This window comes from Callionymus lyra, chromosome 1 (genome assembly GCF_982586985.1).
Source record: "Callionymus lyra chromosome 1, fCalLyr1.hap1.1, whole genome shotgun sequence".
NCBI classification, from domain to species: Eukaryota; Metazoa; Chordata; class Actinopteri; order Syngnathiformes; family Callionymidae; genus Callionymus; species Callionymus lyra.
Window position 1 is genome coordinate 31,673,952 of NC_141818.1, and position 18,976 is coordinate 31,692,927.

The 18,976-nt window shown below is 44.2% G+C and overlaps 3 protein-coding genes across 3 annotated transcripts; 2 read left to right on the forward strand and 1 right to left on the reverse strand.

The window, feature by feature from the left end:
• The first annotated feature begins 5,943 nt into the window (after positions 1–5,943).
• LOC148088999 (uncharacterized) lies at positions 5,944–10,771 on the forward strand. Its single transcript, XM_087782982.1, has 6 exons — positions 5,944–5,996; positions 8,464–8,629; positions 8,703–10,099; positions 10,162–10,354; positions 10,420–10,480; positions 10,650–10,771. Exons 2-6 carry the CDS (start codon positions 8,470–8,472, stop codon positions 10,705–10,707), a joined length of 1,869 nt encoding a protein of 622 aa, XP_087639108.1. The 5' UTR covers positions 5,944–5,996; positions 8,464–8,469; the 3' UTR covers positions 10,708–10,771.
• A 1,465-nt stretch (positions 10,772–12,236) lies between these two features.
• LOC148089000 (sperm acrosome-associated protein 5-like) lies at positions 12,237–14,545 on the forward strand. Its single transcript, XM_087783345.1, has 4 exons — positions 12,237–12,417; positions 13,120–13,284; positions 13,357–13,420; positions 14,482–14,545. The coding sequence occupies exons 1-4, from the start codon at positions 12,237–12,239 to the stop codon at positions 14,543–14,545; spliced, it is 474 nt and encodes a 157-aa protein (XP_087639471.1).
• A 761-nt stretch (positions 14,546–15,306) lies between these two features.
• Positions 15,307–17,551, reverse strand: LOC148089001 (small integral membrane protein 28). Its single transcript, XM_087782990.1, has 2 exons — positions 17,391–17,551; positions 15,307–15,731 (listed from the first exon to the last, which is right to left on the reverse strand). The coding sequence occupies exons 1-2, from the start codon at positions 17,487–17,489 to the stop codon at positions 15,324–15,326; spliced, it is 507 nt and encodes a 168-aa protein (XP_087639116.1). The 5' UTR covers positions 17,490–17,551; the 3' UTR covers positions 15,307–15,323.
• Positions 17,552–18,976: the final 1,425 nt, after the last annotated feature.

The following is an 18,976-nucleotide window of genomic DNA, read 5'->3' on the forward strand; positions in this document are numbered from 1 at the left end:
TTAGATGCTGCTGAGAAGCTCATCCATGCTTTTGTAACCTCCAGGCTGGACTATTGTAACTCTCTTCTCTCAGGATGTTCTAAAAAATCTCTCAGAACTCTTCAGCTCATTCAGAACTCTGCAGCTCGTGTCCTGACTAAGACTAAGAGGCGCGAACACATTTCCCCTGTACTGTCTTCCCTACATTGGTTTCCTGTAGAATTTAGAATACAATTTAAAATCCTTCTCCTAACCTATAAAGCCTTACATGGTCTAGCACCAACATACATTAAAGATTTAATCCAAACTTACCAACCCTCAAGGACCTTACGATCCTTAAACTCTGATCTATTAGTTATACCACAAATCTCTAAATGTAGATTTGGAGCCAGGGCCTTCAGTTTTAAAGCCCCTCTGCTGTGGAACAAACTACCGGCTTCAGTCCGGAGGGCAGACACCCTCTCTATGTTTAAAAACAATCTTAAAACCTTACTTTTCGATAAAGCCTTTAACTAACTTGACTGTTTATCTTTAGCTGTCATAACTAACAAAACTGTTTATCTTAGCTGCTATAGGCTGAGAATGCTGGAGGAGTTTTAGACACCGAGCTCTGTATATCCTTCTTTTCTCGCCGGGGCCGTTCTGGCTTGGCCGATTCGGGTGTGAGGGGCCCGGCGGGTGGGGCCTGTGGGGCCTTGGGCCTGGTGGTGGTGACCGCTGGTGCCGTGATGGCCCCGTGTGCCGGCGGGGGGGTGGCCCGCTTCCGGGGGGTCTTTGGTGGTGTGTGGGGGCTGGTGCTGGCGGGGGTGGTGGATGGGGGGTTGCGTTGGGGGCGGTGCTGGGGCTGGGGGGTTGCTGGTCCCGTTGACGGGGTTGGCGGGTGAACCGTTAGGGGTGGGGCTGGGGCTGGCCGGGTGTTCTGGATGGCCATCCGGCCCCGATGGCTTCGCCTGGTCTGTGGTGGGGGGCCTGTCTTGGAGTGGGTGTCTGCTGCAGCGGTGGCTGTGGTCCTCTACCCGCCCTGTGTGGCATGTGCTGTGGTCGGGGAGTTTGTCGCCCTTGGTCCTGGGGGTTCGTGGCCGGGTTGGTCGGTCTTTCGGGGGCTTCCCGGGTGGGGGGGGCCACACTGGGCGGGGCCACGTTGGGGGGACGGCGGAGGCATTGGGCGGACCCATGTTACCGTAGAGACCATGTACCGCCCATGCAAGTGATGCTGTACCCCTGGGTGCTGCATGGTGGTGGGGGCGGGGGCTGGGGGTCAGTACGTGTGATGGGCGGGGCCTCTGCACCTTAGAGACCGTGGACCGCCCATGAAATACTGCTGGCCCCCCAAACTTCCCTCATGACATGGGGGAGCTGGGCTGTGGCTGTTGGGGACGGTCTACAGTTCAAAGATTGGGGGCCGTTCCCGGACGGCTGCAGCCCCATTACCCCCGCCCTGCCCGCACAACCATGGCCCCCCTGTGACCCGGGGGACTCTCACCGGAGGACCTTAGCCGGTGCCTGGCCATTGCTCCCCCGGGCTCATGCGATTGCACTCGACCCGGCTACTGGCCGTGTCCGCAGGGTATTGGGGGGGGCTCCGCTGCCGCTGCTGTGGTGGATCCCTATCTCCTTGGCTCGGTCCCCTGCTATGGACTTGGTGGCAGCCTGACGGTCTGGGGGTCTTCCGTGGCCCGGCCTGGCCCCGGGGCTCTATCCCCTGACTGGTTCTTCTGGCTGTCCCTCTGCCTCCGTGCCTGCGCCTGGTGCCTCCCCCTCTTTGCTTCCTCGGTCGTCCTCGCCTGTGCTTGCCCTCTCGCGCCCCCGGTGGTGGTCCGCCTTCTCGCTGGTGTTTGGGGTCGGCTCTGGTGGTTATCTCGCCTGCCGGGTCCTGGTCTCCCGCGGGTTCCTGCCGCGGCTTGGGCCCCCGTGTCTGGATCCTGCTAGGTATGTGCCCTCTGGCCTGGCTATTTCAACCCCCCCTCCCCCTCCCCTTTATATATATTCACCCATCACCGGAGTCTGTATACCTGTGTATTGTATAAATTTGTCCCAAACCCACACCTTTTTATTTCTCTCCCGGAGCCCCAGGGATCCACCTCCAGAGCTGCTGTTGATCCAGGGATCCACCTCCAGAGCTGCTGCTGATCAGGATCTTCACCAAGTCATCAGATCCCGAGTTCTCTCCAGTACCCCCATGGACTCTCCTACACTCACTCACTCTCACTCACTATAGCCTCCCTCACTCCTCTCCTTATCCATCTGTCTACCCCCCCATCCTTCCTCCCAGCCGGTCAAAGCGGCAGGCCGTCAACAATGAGTCTGGTTTCTGCCTTCTAAAAGGAAGTTTTTCCTCGCCATTGCTCACTGTACAGCCCACTGTACAGTGTTTTGTTTCTTGCTCTTTGTTGAATTGCTGGGATCTATTTTTCCCTAATCAACTGTAGTCTTATTTCAACTGTATAGTGTCTTGAGATAACTTTGTTATGATAAGACACTTTAAATAAAATTGAATTGAATTGAATTGAAATAAAGCAGCCTCAAGATAGTTAAGAAAAAACCTTCACAAATAAAAAAGGTCGTAAGATGTTTTCTCAAGGAGTCGGTAAATCCTTCAAACACAGAGGGAGAGGAAGATCGTACCAGAGCCTGGAAGGATTTCTCTCCTCTGGTCCGGAAGTATGTTCAAGAACCATCAGTAGATTCTGATCCACAGACCTCAGAGCCCGATCTGGGGTGTAAGGCTGGATCAGATCACTGATGGAAGGTCTGACCATGAATAGATCTGAAAGTAAGAATTTTATTTTATTTTATTTTTATAATATTTTTGAAAAAGTCTCTTCAGACTCAGGAGATCTTCGATCGTCCAAGCGCACCGTTTTTTCTGAATTGTCAAGTTCAACTGGTGCCACCTCATCCAGTATTTCAACACAATGATGAGTAAAACAGTGAATCAAATTGTCCAAGTTAAGACAATCATTGAAGAAGTCTATAATTTGCCCTTTTTGGTGAGTGGGTTCAGAAACATTTTTCTCAAAAGTAAAGGCATTAGTCAAAGTTAAAAGTTCTTTAGCAGAGCCTTCAAAAGCACAGCAGCAGGACCAGACAGACGGTAGACTGACACACAATAAAAAGGCCTTGAAGAACCACCAAGATCATCTGAGACTCAAAGGAAGTGAATTCCTGAGTCTGAATCACTTTTCATGAACAACTATCTCTATAAACAACAGACAAACCACCACCACCACGACAGGGACGTGGCTTCCCTACAACAGAGCAGCCAGCAGGACAAAGTTCATTAAGATTAATAAACTCTTCTTCTCTCTGCATGTCTCTGAAAGACACAATAAATCCAACGCTTCTCTTGTGAGGAGATCATTCAGAGAAAAGGATTTGTTTGCAATGGAACGAGCATTCAACAGGCCGATACGCAGCGCTGATGATGTAATCCGTCGCAACAGAGGCAAATACAGAATATAACAGGAAAATTAACAGAAATAAATAAAACCATACAGAATTAACTTAACATGGTCTTGGACTTCTAGTATCACAACAGATCGGCGCGTCTTTGAAGCAAAAAGCTTCTCAAACTCTTTCATGAGTCTCTTTAAAGCATCGTCCATCGTTCATGTCCTCATCAAAGAAGAAACGACCAGCGTCTTTGTTTCTGCTGGACATTAAAGGTGTCCACGGTCCTTGACAAAACTTTATGTACGATAGAGTCTCCCTCTGTCGCTTCCTGTTCTGAGGGTTTGAATATTCTTTCATAGCAAATCACCGAAGGATTTCATCACAACTTTAATCTCTTAATAAAAAAATTGTTGTCAACTGTTGAAATCTTGAATTATTTTATTGAAATGTCTTCTTTTTTAAAGACTGAATTATTTTGACTAATAATTCCAATTCATTATAATTCAGCGAAACATGGTGGCGCTACTTTACTAATATATATTGAATGTACAAAATGAAACTATGTGCAAAAGAGGTATTGGAATTTTTTTTTCTTTTTTAATTCCACCTTTTAATATACAAATTATGTAATTCAAATAATTTAAATAAAATGAAAATAAAAAATAAATTCCACTTTACAATATAGAAATTTAATTAAATAATCAGAAAAAGAAAATTAATTTCTTTAGAAAAAAACAACATTTCAATAAAGAAATTCACATTTCACATGTTAAATTCAACTACTTAATGTTCTGATTGCACTAACATACTATGACAAACTATATTGCTGTGAGCAGTGGTCAGTACCTGACATGAGGGTATTATGGCCACAGAAGAGAAGAGAAACTGGGTTTGATGGTTCTGGTCATGTGAGCAGCGGGTCAACTCAGGTTTCCTAGGAGGGGTCAGTTTTCAGGTTTGTCCCTGACAGACCGAGAGCAGCGGGAGGGCAGGAGTGAGATATCATCGAGACAGAAGGCGAGGGAACACGGCAGGTGAGAGGAAATGTTCAATTACCTTCAACGTCGCAACTGATGTTTGACTCGTGGGCAGAAAGTGAGCGTCGACCTGTGACCATCCAACCCTGGGACTCTTCAGCACCGTTATGGCTGGCTCTGGTGTCGCACTCAGACTTCATGAGTTCCGAGACTCTCAAGATGACACACATAGAACCTGGTAAGAACATAGTAACACACGTGCACACGGACAGCGACACACACATCAAATGTCTCCACAATTGGCTACACACATGCAGAGATTAAAAATGTACATACAAACACAAACAGGTACATGTGCATACAAATGGGAAGGTGCACACACACATGAATAGGTTAACACACACAAATGAATATGAACCAGACAACACGCACACCGACTCAGAGGAACAAGTACACACTCGATAGGGTCCACACACACAAAACATTAGGTATGCACAAAAGTTACACATACAAATGGATAGGTTCACACAAACAAACACATACACACACTACACGTTAGCATACATTAACAAATGGTTTTGTTCACACACACAGACAAAAAAACAGTTAGACAAACAGACACACACACACACAAAAACACACACAAACATACACGTACACACAAAGCAATAGGTCCACACACACAAATCAACAGTAACACACACACAGACAAATGAGACACACAATATATAGATGAAATATTTCATCTATATATTTCACAAACTCATCATCAACTATACATGTACACACATGCCAAACATTGACCCACAAACATGATCACGTTGCTGCAGGTCACCACGTCAGGGACGTGATGTTCTCGGCTTCTACCCTGGACAACTGGGAAGAGTCCACATGCTGCACTCCGGCGTTACACACAGGTGAGGGTTGTCAGATGTTCGACAGGGAAACACAGATGATTTGTAGAGCTATCCCATCACAGGATATACTGTATATATTTCCTCATATACACAGAGTGGTGCAGTTCACTCCTTCTGCCTATAGGGGACATGACTTCCTCTCAGTCTCTTATCATGTCACAGACTTCCTGCTCCTCAGTCAACTGACCCTCAGCCAGGATATGACATCAGAATCCTCCGTGCACTGACCCCAGATCACCAGGCTGCCGTTGAACGACGGCGCCCCCCACTGACCACGTATGAGCAGCATTTCGGTCCCAAACTTCCTCAGTGACCACGTTGACGGCTGTAGTGCGTAAACTTGCGGACACTGTGATGTCATTGTGATGAATTAAAACGTGTGCAGTCTCTGAACCCACTGTGTGTGTGTCCCTTCTACGCCATGTTCTTGTGTGTGTTTTTTCTGTGATGTTTTACGACAGTGTTTTTGTGACAACATGTGCGTTTCAAAAGAATGTTTGTCAGCGCATGTTTGTGTGACGGACGTGTCCTACATGTCACAGTGTCAAAACCCTTCACTCTCCGACCCTGACTAGACCAGAAAAACCCGATGAGAATGAGGAAGGGGGACAAGTCTAGCTACTCGCTCGTCCTCTCACACAGCTCCTACTGAGGAGTGCCGGGTCACAACAAGAACTCCTTCCAGAGGTTCTGATCAAACGTGCTGAGTCGTCAGTCACGTCAGCTAACAGTGAGTTTCGATTTACACACTTGAAGTCAGTCTGGTTCTGGTTGTTTTCTGCAATTTCTTTCTTCTTTTAGACTATAATCTTTCTTTTTTTTCATTTGTATGTTAACATTTTACTGACATATCAGAACAAAGGTTTGTGCGACTGAGTCGCTACAAATTTTTCTAACTGCATGAATCTTCTATGAATGGAACACTTAGTTTAAGGTCTGCCATATTGCTTGAAATACTTTGTTATTATTGTGTGTGTGTGGTAAAATCTGCCTTAAACACTGAGTTTGTAATGTGTGTGGTTGGTTAAATGTGTGTGATTCAAAGATGTTGTGAATCTTGTCATTTTGTCACGAGATAAACGTGTGTTTTATACACTATGTTTGTCTGTTTTAAACATTGATGTGTGTTTGCGTTGATTTGTGTTAGAGAGGATGTGATGGTGTGTTTGTCACCCTTGGATCTTCTCACTCATGTTGGTGACATCAATGACCTGCAGGGGAGAATTCTTGAAGCATCCCGACTGACAACTTCACCACGTTTGTCTTGATTGTCGACTGCTGTGATTGACCCGCAACATTGTCTCTGCAGAAAAATTCCTCGCAATTCTAAACAACTGGCTTTACTTCCTCTTCCTTCTAAAATGCTTCAAATATTGTATTTAGTCTTTTAGTCCTCAGTTTTTCAATCCTGTGTTAATGTTTATATTTGAAGTATCTGTCGTCATATGTTTTCATGTATTTACATTATGATATACATCTTAAATATTTTGTATATGTTGTTTAAAATGTATTTCTAAGATGATGTATTTGTTGTATAGTATATTCTTTAACTATTTAAGTATTTATTTATATGTTTATAATTTTATTAGTATTTATATTAGTATTCATATTTATAATTTTATTAGTATTCTTTATTAAGAATATTTGTTGTATAATACTGTATTCATTTTAAAGATAGTGCATTTGATGAATAATGTATATTTTAAGATGTTGTATTTGTTGCGTAATATACATTTTTAATATTTATTTATGTAGTATTTGCTCTGTGATATATATTTCCTCAAGCAACCAACTTAACGCATATGTTGTCGGGGGCGTCACGCGCCTGCTACTGTCACCCGAGGCAAACAGGTCTGGGGAGAGGAACCTGACATAGAGTAGTTCAAAAACCCCTTACGAAGATTAAGATAATTGGATTTTAGTTTCTTGAAATCCCGAAAAGCCAGAAAAGGAAAAAATGCGACCCCCTTCTCATGGGTTGACCACCTGAATGTCACCTCTCTGATGAGGTAGCCTTGGAAGGTAGCCTGTCTTCTTATTAAAGATACAAAAGATACGGATCCTGAATGTTTTTTGTACGTATGCTCTAAGTATCCACCCTTTTTGGACGCCTTGGAAGGGGTGCTAGAAAAAGCCCCCTCTGGGGAGTTCCCTCGTCCTGCTGGGAGACTTCAACGCCCATTGTGTTCAACAGTGAGACGTCGAGTGGCGTGATCGGAAAGAACGATCTACCTGATTAGAACCCGAATGTGGCATTATTATTGGTCGCACTTGGGACACCAAAAATCACATAGTCATGTCTTGGACACTCTCTTGTCAAAAGAGGGTTGGAGCTGTCAACCGATCACCACCAATCACCACATCGCATGGTCATCATGGGACAGTACCTCTGGATCGGCAGACTGGTGTGGTGATCCTCTTTTTAAGAGGGGGGATTAAAGTGTGTGTTCTGACTTTACTCAACCTCCCTGGATAGTTATATTCTGGGGTCCTGGCAAGCAGGGTCCGCCGGATAGTCAAGCCTCGTATTCAGGAGGAGCAAGGTTTTCTTTTCCGTCCAGGTTGTGGAACTATGGATCAGCTCTAGACCCTCAGTAGGATCCTTGGGAATGGGATCCTTAAGTCATGGAATTTTTTTTTTAAAATATATATATATATATATATATATATATATTTGTTGTATAATGTACATTTAGAAAATGTTGTATTTCTTGTGTAATATATTTATTTTCGAAGTTCGATATTCATTCATTTATTCATTTTCTACCGCTTATTCCCACTTTCCTCATGAGTTTGTCTCAGTTTCAACGGGCCAGAGGCGGGCAACACCCTGAACAGGATGTATTTTAAATATTTGGTTGTATTTTGTGTGTATGAGTATGTGTGTATTTGCTGTATTATATATATCTTAAAGAATGTGTATGGTAAAAGATATATTTAGAAAGTTGTATCTTAGTTGTGTATCTTAGTATATTTTTACTCTGTGTGAGTGTGAATGGATAAACGTTTATTTAAAATATGTAAATAAGCATATATATGTATATATTAAGTGTGGAGCAAAGATATACATTACTTAGCTCAAATAGTTCTCCTAAAAGTGATATAGAAAGTACTCACCAGGCCTATGTGCTGATGAAGGAAGCAACGTTTGTCCATTGTGTCATCGTGTTCCTCTATCTCCCTCTTCTCACCTGTAGGTGAAGATGAAGCTCGGCCTGTTGGTGGCGCTGTTTCTGGTGGCTCTGGTCCAGAGCTTCTCAGAGGCCCGCATTGTTTCCAGATGTGAGTTGAAGAACGAACTTGGCAGGCTACTGGTCTTGCCCCCAGAACTCAGAGGGATTAAGGAGAAGATTCTGACCAGAGGTGAGGTCAACGCCTCGTGCTCGGACCTCGACAGGTCGTGTCTCCGTGTTCACTCTCGCTCGCTCTTCCACAGTCATCTGTCAACTGGAGAGAGAAACACAACTTGACACCAAGTGGGTTCAGGCTCGGAGGAGAAAGAGGGACGTGGAGTACTTCGAGGAGGAGATGAGGAAGCTTGAGGAGGAAGGGGAAACCATGCAGCTGGAATCAGAGGAACTCTTAAAAACCCAGAAACTCCAGAAAACTAATGATGACACTAGTTTGCGGTTTGAGGAACTGAAGAGGATTGTGGCGGGTTTCACCGACAATGACGTGAAGGAGAACGCAAGAGAAGAAATGCTGAAACTTCAGGAAGACGTGAGAGACATGGAGGAAGAAGTGGATCGTAGGGTCCTCAGCCAGCTGGACCAAGATGAGGTGGGCACAGCAGAAGACAGGGACAGCCTGCAGGGTCTCACTAAAGGAGACAAAGATGGGACGTTGAAGAAAAACATGGATGGAGAAGAGAGAAACACAGCGATGAAGGTTCTGAGAAACATGGAGGAAGCGGTGGAAAGGAGGGTCTTCAACGATCTGGATCAGGATGAGACTGAGGCGGCTGCAGGAGAAGACTCGGGAAACACACAGGGTGAGGACTCACGTCTGGCTGCAGAAGATGAAGAGAGGACAACGACGAACAACATTGTCGGGGTTGAGAGAAACATGGTGGAGGACACTCAAGAAGACATGCAGAACATTGTGATTGATCGACTGGATCAAGACGAGGCAGTCGCAGCAGAAGACCTGGGCATTATCCGAGGAGTGGACTCACTTACAGCAGAAGACGAAGAGAGGATATTGATAAAGAACATGGACATAGACGAGGTGGAGAACACTCAAGAAAACCCAGAGAAGAGGGTCATCAGCGGAACAGATCAAGGCGAGGAGATGGAGAACGCCAGTGAAGTGGATCGAGACGAGATCAAAGAAAAGATGACTGGAGACACAAGCTTGAAAACAGAAAAGGATTTGCAATCAGTAAAGAATGAGCTCACAAGCCTCACCCTCGAGGAGTTGACGAAGATCTTGATGGATAAGATGAACGCAGCAGGGGATGGACCAAAGCTGGAGGACAAAAGCGACATGGACGAAGACACGGTGACCAACAAGGGGAGCCAGGAGATGGACAGGAGTGACGCGAAGATGGTTTTGGAGGAAATGGAGAGGAAAGTCGCCCATGGACTCGACCAAGAAGAGACTCAGAAGGAGACACCGGAGGAGACAAAGGAGTCGAGCAGGATGGACGAGGGAGAACCAGATCTCAATGGATATACAAGTCAGGTCTCAAATGACGAGGAGATGATGACAATCGAGCAGATATATGAAGACGAGTGGGATGGTGTGGAGGACTCAGGCAGGAACACGCGTCTGGAGGAGATGTTGAGGAGGTTGATCGAAGAACCGGAGCAAGACGAGAAGAACCACGTTGAGGTAAGCAGGGAGTTCACAAGAGGTGGATACTGGAAGTGTTGAGAAGGATCATCTGTGTGCAGGATGGAAAAAGTGGGGTGAAGGTAGAGGATCAACCAAGGGACAAGAGGGACACGAAGGAGGAGAAGACTCGGAGAAGGAGGAGCTTGCCTAGTCAGAGGAGGCGACTCTTTGGGATCTTCCAGCTCTCGGACCGTCTTGCCTGCTCCTCCGGTTCCAGTGGGAGCAGCAACATCTGCAATACCCACTGCACCAGTGAGTCTCCAACGTCTTCTCCCCGCGTCAGATGACTTCTGACATCATGTTTGTGTCCTCAACAGACTTCACCGATGATGACATCAGCGACGACCTGCAGTGCTTCGTGATGATCAGAGCCTGGATGTGAGTGTGACGCTCGTTCTGCAGTTACACTGTTCTGACACTAGGGGAAGCCAGAAACAATTGGTTCATTCTGAAGGATTTCTGCCTCAACAAAAGTTGCCTCATGTCAAAGTTAACACAAACAAAAACTGTAAACTCACCCACTTCTCTGACGTCTGTGCCTCTACAGGCTCCTGACAGAAGACACTTGTTCTGCTGACCAGGACTTCTTCCACGGCTGCTCCTGATTCAAGCCACAGCTTGTGAACCACGGAAACTGCTGCTGATTGACGGAGTGCTCTTGAGCCAGAGCAACACAACTTACTAGTGTGTTTGTTTGTTTATGATGAATCGAAATCAATAAACATTTAAAATGAAGCTTAGGTTCCAGCATTTCTACATGACACACACTCGCAATGATACCTACTACACAATATTTTATTACAACAATCAATAAACACACACTCTTACACGTTCTCACACAATCACAGGCACGAAGTGACCTCAACTCACACAACAAACACATACATGGACAAAAACTCACAAAACAAACACAGACCCTCACTGCCAGAAACACGCACATACAGAGACAATAGCTCACACAATAAAAATACACTAAACATTCTGTAAAATCACACAACAAACACACACAGAAATAAACTTTAAACTCACACAACAAACACACACAGAGGCATACTGTAAACTCACACAACAAACGCACACAGAGGAATACTGATATCTCACACAACAAACACACACAGAGACATACTGTAAAGTCAGACAACAACCACACACAGAGAAATACTGAAATCTCACACAACAAACACACACAAAGACATACTGTTAACTCACACAACAAACACACACACACATACTGTTAACTCACACAACAAACACACAGAAATAGACTGTAAACTCACACATCAAACACACATAGAGGAATACAGACATCTTACACAACAAACACACACAAAGACATACTGTCAACTCACACAACAAACACACACAGAGGAATACAGACATCTTAAGCAACAAACACACACAAAGACATACTGTCAACTCACACAACAAACACACACAAAGACATACTGTAAACTCACACAACAAACACACACAGAAATAAACTGTAAACTCACAAAACAAACACACACAGAGACATGCTGTAAACTCACACAACAAACACACAGAAATAAATTCTAAACTCACACAACAAACACACACAGAGACATACTGTAAACTCACACACAACAACACAGACTCATACTGACATCTCACACAACAAACACACACAGAGACATACTGTAAAGTCACACAACAAACACACAAAGTCGTCCTTCAAGTTGCTATTCTAGTTTGGGGCGAACATTGAGACTCTTGAGTTGACTTTAGTTTAAAGAAGTTATGAATCATTGCTGTGTCCTCGAACAGCGACAGACTCGTAAACACTCTGTTTTCGTTGGAAGACTTCTCTGTCTTGGTGATGTTGACTGGTGCCTCCAGTTCTGAACATCATTTTCTTCTCCTTTTCTCTCCTCTGGGCTCTTCCTGCTTTTGTCCAGCTGAACTAAATCTGGGCTCCCGGGAACACTCTGGCTTCAAATTCATCTGATCCATTCACCCGAGCAGAAACGAGACACCCTGGACTAGTTCTGGGCTCCAGATGACGTGAGAACAGGCGTCGGCCGGACACAAAAAAAGACGTTTCTCAACAGTGATCTCAGAGTTTTGTCTTCTTCTTTGTTCTGGCGGGACAATAAGACCACGTGATTGGTGGCCGATGACCCTCCGAGGGTTTAAGTACCACGCAGACTTTCCCACACGGATAGTTGGCTGCAGGATGCTGGTTCTTCTGGTGGTTCTCCTGGCGGTGGCGTCAGCTGATCCATCACATGATGAAAGATGCACTATCAGGAAGATGCTGGAGGAGTTAAAGATCAAGACGGACTTGGTGAAGAGGAGTAAGTACAGAGAAGGGTCGGTGGAGGGAGGTTTGGAGTCGGACATCAGCGGTCAAATGGTTGGAGGACGTCAAATAAACGCCTCTTGGCAGGATTTGTGTGGTTGCCAATATGCGAGAGCTACTTGTTTTTTTATCGTAGATTTACAAAGTTTACATCTAAAGAAACGTGTGTTTGAAATAGTTAAGAGCACATAGTGTCGCGGAGTAACATAAATTGTGTTTTTAAAAAGTTGTTTAGTTTTGAAGGGGTTCCCTATCTGAAATAATGTAAATTACTTTTATATCATCTTGTTGAAGTACACTTAATAATAAATATGAAGGAATAGAAAAAACTCATTTTCAATGTATTACTTAATTATTCAGTCAAAAAATAAAGTATAAAACTGTATTTGCTAAATTTCAAGGCACGGATGTTGTGAAAGTTCGATTTTTTAATAAATTAATTTATGAATTTATTTAAAATAATAATCTTTACGAGACACATAGTCTTATTGTTTGGAAAAATTGAAATAAATTTAAAAAAGTTTAGATATTTTTTTAATGATTTTGTCTAACAAAGAACCAAGTAATGAAGCTGTACGATAATTGTGAATTTGAATCAATATTCACACGTTATTTGATAATACATCAGTTTATTTTTGACATAAGTCTGCTTTCTACACTGTGAACTTACTCTCTGTCACTTCTTGTATGTTTCCAGTCGTCTTCTATGCAGACCAACGCAATGGTTTCAACAAGACCGCTGTGGAGCCTCTTGATGATGAATCTGGAAATAAACGATACGGTACCTTCCAGCTGATCGACCAGCTGGTCTGCAGAGGCGGCGTCAGTGAGACGCGAGACATCTGTCATGTGGAGTGCAGCAGTAAGTAAAAGTCAGTTTAAGAGTTTAAGAGTTTAAGAGTTTAAGAGTTTAAGAGATGTGTTTGTGTTACAGACCTTGTCGACAATGATCTGTCGGACGACATTTATTGCTTGTATAAGCTCTTGGAATACGCCACGTGAGTTTGGTTTCTATATTTCTGAGCATCCCAGTTTATCCCCAGTGAAATCTGAGGTCCTAACAAACGAATTGGGGAACTAGTTGAAGAAGCTCTAAATATGGATGAGAAGACACATTTCAGCCGACGTGACTCGTTTTTGAAAATACTTTTTCATGGTATGATTACACTTGTAAAATAAGATAAATGAAATAGTTTATAATAAAATAAACTATGGACTAATATGTCTATAATATGAGATCAGTTTAACCCTTCTGTTATCTCTGGGTCAAGGTGACCCGGGGGCTGAAAACAAATGCGTTTGTATTATCCATACGTTGCCAACCAGCATTCCTCTTTATTTGGGTGGTTGTGTGTGGGCGGATGTTGCGTGGTTGGGGGCGTGTCTAGAGTGCTTTTGTTTTGGTGAGGAGGCGAGCAATTATAGCGCATGTGTTCATGAAAATCCGGTTGATTAATCATTTTCAATGAATAAACCAGTCAAGCCAGCAAAGTTGTGGTTCCTCAGAAGGCTCTCCTGTGACAATCTTCATCTAAACCAGTGATTCCCAACCTGTACCAATACCGCAAAGGTATTGCAAGTGGGCCGCAAAATCGTTTCCAAAATGGTATAATTGTTTTGTGGGAGGGTGGTTGTAATTGAATAAAAATAAAATACACAAAATCATTTTTTTAATGTTAAAACTTGCACAGCTCCCAAAATGCTTTGCCATCCAGGCATCATGGGAGTTGACGGCACCATAAGTAAAGTCGATGCACAAATGTCTGTGATTGTTTTAAGTGTTGAATCTCACATTTGTAAAATACTCTAGCTTATTAGAGTATGTTTAAATATGCAGTACTGTAACAGATGAATGATACGGCTGCTTGTCGGACCAAGTTGATACTTTCTAGAGGATGGTACACAAGATGGTGGTGGTAATGTTACGCATGTTTCTGCAGAAAAAACATCAATACGACGGACAAGAAACTCCAGTTTTTGCTGAACAGGTCAGTGAATTCTACTGATGGTTTGTTCGCGTGAAAGACGAGCTGCATCGCTAAACGTTTCCTTCTTCCAGGAGCTTACGCTTCCAGTTGATGGCCAATGTTCCAGATGGCTACTTTGAGCGCTGCGACCACTAGAGACAACTCTACGATATTTATGTTGATCTCTGTTTCAAGCTTTACAAGACCCAATAAACACCAATGTAGCCACCAGTTGTGAGTTCCTCCAGCGTATCTCAGTGACGTTCCAGAAGATGCTGAATTATTCTTACTTTAGCCCACAAACGTAACTTCTTCAGGATTCCCTGCAGGTCAGGTCAGTAACACTAGATCATCTGTGGAGATTGATCCTGATAAATAAGGAAGTGAAGATATTTGCATCTTCTTAGCTACTTGTTGACTCTTTCATGGAGATCAACAGCGCCCTCTATTGTCTCAGGGTTTTATTTTCAAAGTAACAGTAGCTCTGAAAAACGAATCTGACATCTCAAGCAGAGATGACTGAACAAGCGTAAACATATTTCTTTGCTCAACGTTTAATCATCACAGAGACTTTTCAGATATTTGGAACATGACAGAACATGACGGAACATGAACGATGAACTCCAGCAACATGTAAAAAAAAAGCCCTTTTCAAAAATGTACATGAGATAATGATCGAAAGTGAGGAAACTTAATCGGTCGCTGCTGAAGCAGACCAGGTCCCTGCCAGTGATTCTGAGCAGGGTGTGCGGTACTGGTGAACACCTAAAGAGGTCTTGACTTGAGAGGACCCTCTTCGTCGATGATGTTTGGTGGGGCCGAACTGTCAAGATGTTCTGTCTTTGTTCTTTGAACCGGTCGTTCACAGGTGACTTGAGCTGGACTACAAGACTCTGGTTTCATCAGAGAACAACACAGACAGAAGGAGGTCCAGTCACACGAAGCGCCCGCTGTACTGGAGGTCGGGACACAACTTGGCCTCGAGATCTTCGATCCTGATGGACTCCACGTCTTTGGAGCTGGAGAGGCTGGCGGCTCGCGTGATCTTGGTCAAGGTCTCCTCGTACGGCGGCGGGAGGTACACCATGACGAAGACGCCGTCGGACCCGTCAGAGCTGGTGCTGGTGTGGCGCTCGGCGTTCCTGGTCAGCGAGGAGAGGAACTCCGCGCTGCTCTCGGAGTCCTGCAGGTCCAGGGCGATGATGTTGGCGAGGCTGAGTTTGCTGCGGGAGCATCGGCGGTACCCGAGGCCCACCAGGAGAGCCAGCAGGAGGACGGAGAGCAGAGAGAGGACCACGTAGACCACAAGCTCGGCCTTCGGATCGTCGCCCAGAGTGTATCCCTGAAGAGAGAAGAGTCGGTACTTTTGAGTGAAACATCGAACCAGTTCAGCACATTAGCACTTCAAGAGTGTCAGGTTTTTGTGACGTCCCTCTAGACATCCTTAACTACTTATCAGGAAGTAGTTTTACTGACGGAGTGACAGCGTTATGAAAACTGAGAGAAACAGTGTTCAAAGAACCAAACATGAGGAGTTTTCCTTATTTTAACTTTTCACCACGTTTAGCTGGTTTTGCTAAATTTAAATTATTTTCCCGTTCTTTTCTGTCTGGATTTTGCAGCTCAGCTCAAACTCATCTCCACGAGTCATGAGTCCGACAGCAGGAGTTTGAGTTTCCCATTTGTGCTGTTGTGACACTTTGTGTGTATTGCAGTTGAAAGGTACCGACACCTTTCAACTGCAATACTTATATCTGATTTGTTGTGTTTTGTTTATATGTTTGTAGAATTGTTGAAAATGTGATGAGTGACAAAAACACAGTTAGTTTCAACATTTTTCATTGGAAACAAACCAAAAAAAAGACAAAACGAGATCACATACACAGAAAAAAATATATAAACAATAATGCAAACATAGAAACACACACAACCAATTAAGTGAGTGTCACACACAACATCCTAATAACATGGTAATAAGTCTAAAATCAGGCATGAATAATCAAACTGATGACTTTGAATGATTGGTTTAGCTGCTGTGTTAGGTCTTAAAAATAATATTTATTCACGTTTTTGAGTGAGAATTAAATGAGAACAACTACCAAATAAGTGTCTCATTAAATTAAACAAACACTCTGAGTTCAAACAATCTGTGTCTCACTCCCTCTCAAAGAACTCTGCACCTCGTTCTTTGCTCTCAGAAACTGATTTCATTCATCTCAGTGATCAGTAGTTAGACACCGACAGACTGGAACAGGACCAGGTTTTGTGATGTGAGGATGAGAGTAAAACTGTCTCCGGTCATCTGGAAATGGTCTCCATCACCATGACAACGGCTCAGTGCGGAACATCAGCGCTGGAACATCTGCTCAATGCCCCAAATTCTCTCATGACTGATCAGACGCTCACTTATGACGCACCAGATTTGACACTTTACATGCCTAATCCGGGCGCCGACCGCCAAAACAGCAGATCTCAGACGTCTGGCGCGATGAACTCGCTGCGCTGTCTGGACCGTCAGTGAGCAGGACTGGCACGACGCTTGACGAGTCGTCGTTTGGATTGGAAATAACTTGAATCAACAGTTTCATTTTGTGATTGTAAGTTAGTGATGAATATGTGGTGATCAGAATTGTGATGTGTTATTTGTTAGATTTTTGCTTGTTAAACTAGGATTATTATTATTATTACATTATTACATATTATTACACTAAGCTACAAAACATTTCAAAATAAATCAAATACATTTTCTGTAATGACCATTTCAACTACCTAATTGTATTTCCATTTTTTTTGTCTCCCATGACTTTTCTCAATTAAATTAAATTACTATTGTATTGTCAGATGTATTTTGTCTTCATATTTAAGTGCGACGCAGTATTTGAAAAAGTAATTACAATCGACGACTTTAACCATTTAACCAAAAGTACAATTTAGCGTGTTTCACTCGTATCACAGTTCATCCAATCAGACCCCAAGAGAGAAGAACCAACATCGGTCTCACCGTCTTCTCCTGGGTTGACGGCGCGACAGTCGCCCAGTCGTACGAGCCCCGACCCGCCGGGCCGAACCTCAGCCAGCTGCTCTCCAGTAGAACCCTCATGATGGACCCGAGAGTGAGCCGAGTGTCTAACTGTGCAGGCGCCGGTTGCCGCTGTGAGTGGACCGGGTCCAGGCGGGTCCTGGTCATGAGGGGAGGAGTCCCTAGATTACAAGGCCGCTCACGTGCTCACACAGGCGGCGAGAGGGGATTTAGAGACCCACATCTGTGTGTGTTGTGACAGTCCGGGAGGAGCTGGGTTTGGGTCTAATCTGGGACACGTGGACTCGACTGCACGAGTCAAACAGCTGGTGGTTTTCGCCCGTTCCAGGCGAGATTACTTTCCCAATGAAAAGGCCCGCTTGGTTCACCTAATGGAAGGGTCAGCTGTGGTTCTGAGGATCTGGAGGTCCAAGGTCCAGATACCTTCAAGATAGTGTATGTTAGTCGATGACATCGTCAACCGACCCAATTAAACTCCCCATTAAAGGTCAGTCTACAAATAGCCTGTCGTTTAAGTGATGACATCGTCACTTTTCGACTGGCCTGTGGTTTAAGGTAAGGTAAGGTAAGGTAAAACTTTATTACGATGACAAATAACAATACATGATGCGTTGAATCATCGGATTGCAAAGTAGCTTCCATAGTGTTTGGTGACATCGTCAGAGTGTCGTGCGGATTCATCTCGTCTGTGCGGCGATCGAAAGCATCTACAGGATTATAATCCAGATTAGAATTCAGGTTTCCGTGCGAGCGTTGGAAGAGAGTCACCGCGAGGACAGAAGCAGGTCATGGAATATTCCTGCTATTAATTTTTTCGCTTACTCATCCTGCTGCCACCGCCAGACGGCACGTCCACTGCACGAGAACAAAATGACCGGTCAACACAAGTTTGGTATCTGAAGACAATCATGGTCAACGCTATAGTTACGAGACAGTGAGGGACAAACATGTCAGCACGAGAATACATAAGAAACCCTGATAACCTTCAAAGAATTTAGTCTCAACCAACACTTTCTATAACTGAAGATTCGGAGCCAAATGTTATTGCTTTATCAACAGAATCCAATGATTCTTCCGTCGTTCCAGCCGTTGACATCTGCTGGTCCTGGACCCAGTAGGACGACGAGAGGATTTTTTTTTTCCCGGCAGGATTAAGAGTCAAATGCTGATGCAGCTGTAATTACGGCTCACGTGGCCGGCGGTCGCGCGGGAATATGAGCTGCAGGGGATCACGGGACCTTGTGGGAACCTCCGTGACACCAAAGACTCTAATCTCAGACACCAAAAAAATGTTACACAACTTTCCATCTGCCAAACAACCCATGTTGTTGAAGCAATCGCAAGTACACAAAGGAGAAAGACTTCTGGGTTAATGGAAATACCATATAGGATTGAGATAAAGATTTATATTATAAATTAAATCATAAATAAATCATAAATCATTTTCAGACCCGGACCGTTTCCTCATCATTTAAACTTTTCTGTATTCGATTAGTCAGACGTTCTATTGTGGCGAGGCTAACCTAGCTAGACGCCTCCAACATGAA

Excerpts from the sequence above, each read along its gene's own strand:
- LOC148088999 (XM_087782982.1), top strand. The coding sequence starts at position 8,470 with ATGAAGCTCGGCCTGTTGGTGGCGCTGTTTCTGGTGGCTCTGGTCCAG. Across the intron at positions 10,100-10,161 it reads ACGAGAAGAACCACGTTGAG|GATGGAAAAAGTGGGGTGAA; the intron begins GTAAGCAGGGAG and ends ATCTGTGTGCAG. Across the intron at positions 10,355-10,419 it reads CTGCAATACCCACTGCACCA|ACTTCACCGATGATGACATC; the intron begins GTGAGTCTCCAA and ends TGTCCTCAACAG.
- LOC148089000 (XM_087783345.1), top strand. The coding sequence starts at position 12,237 with ATGACCCTCCGAGGGTTTAAGTACCACGCAGACTTTCCCACACGGATA. Across the intron at positions 13,285-13,356 it reads CTGTCATGTGGAGTGCAGCA|ACCTTGTCGACAATGATCTG; the intron begins GTAAGTAAAAGT and ends TTTGTGTTACAG. Across the intron at positions 13,421-14,481 it reads AAGCTCTTGGAATACGCCAC|GAGCTTACGCTTCCAGTTGA; the intron begins GTGAGTTTGGTT and ends TCCTTCTTCCAG.
- LOC148089001 (XM_087782990.1), bottom strand. The coding sequence starts at position 17,489 with ATGAGGGTTCTACTGGAGAGCAGCTGGCTGAGGTTCGGCCCGGCGGGT. Across the intron at positions 15,732-17,390 it reads CGTCAACCCAGGAGAAGACG|GGATACACTCTGGGCGACGA; the intron begins GTGAGACCGATG and ends TTCTCTCTTCAG.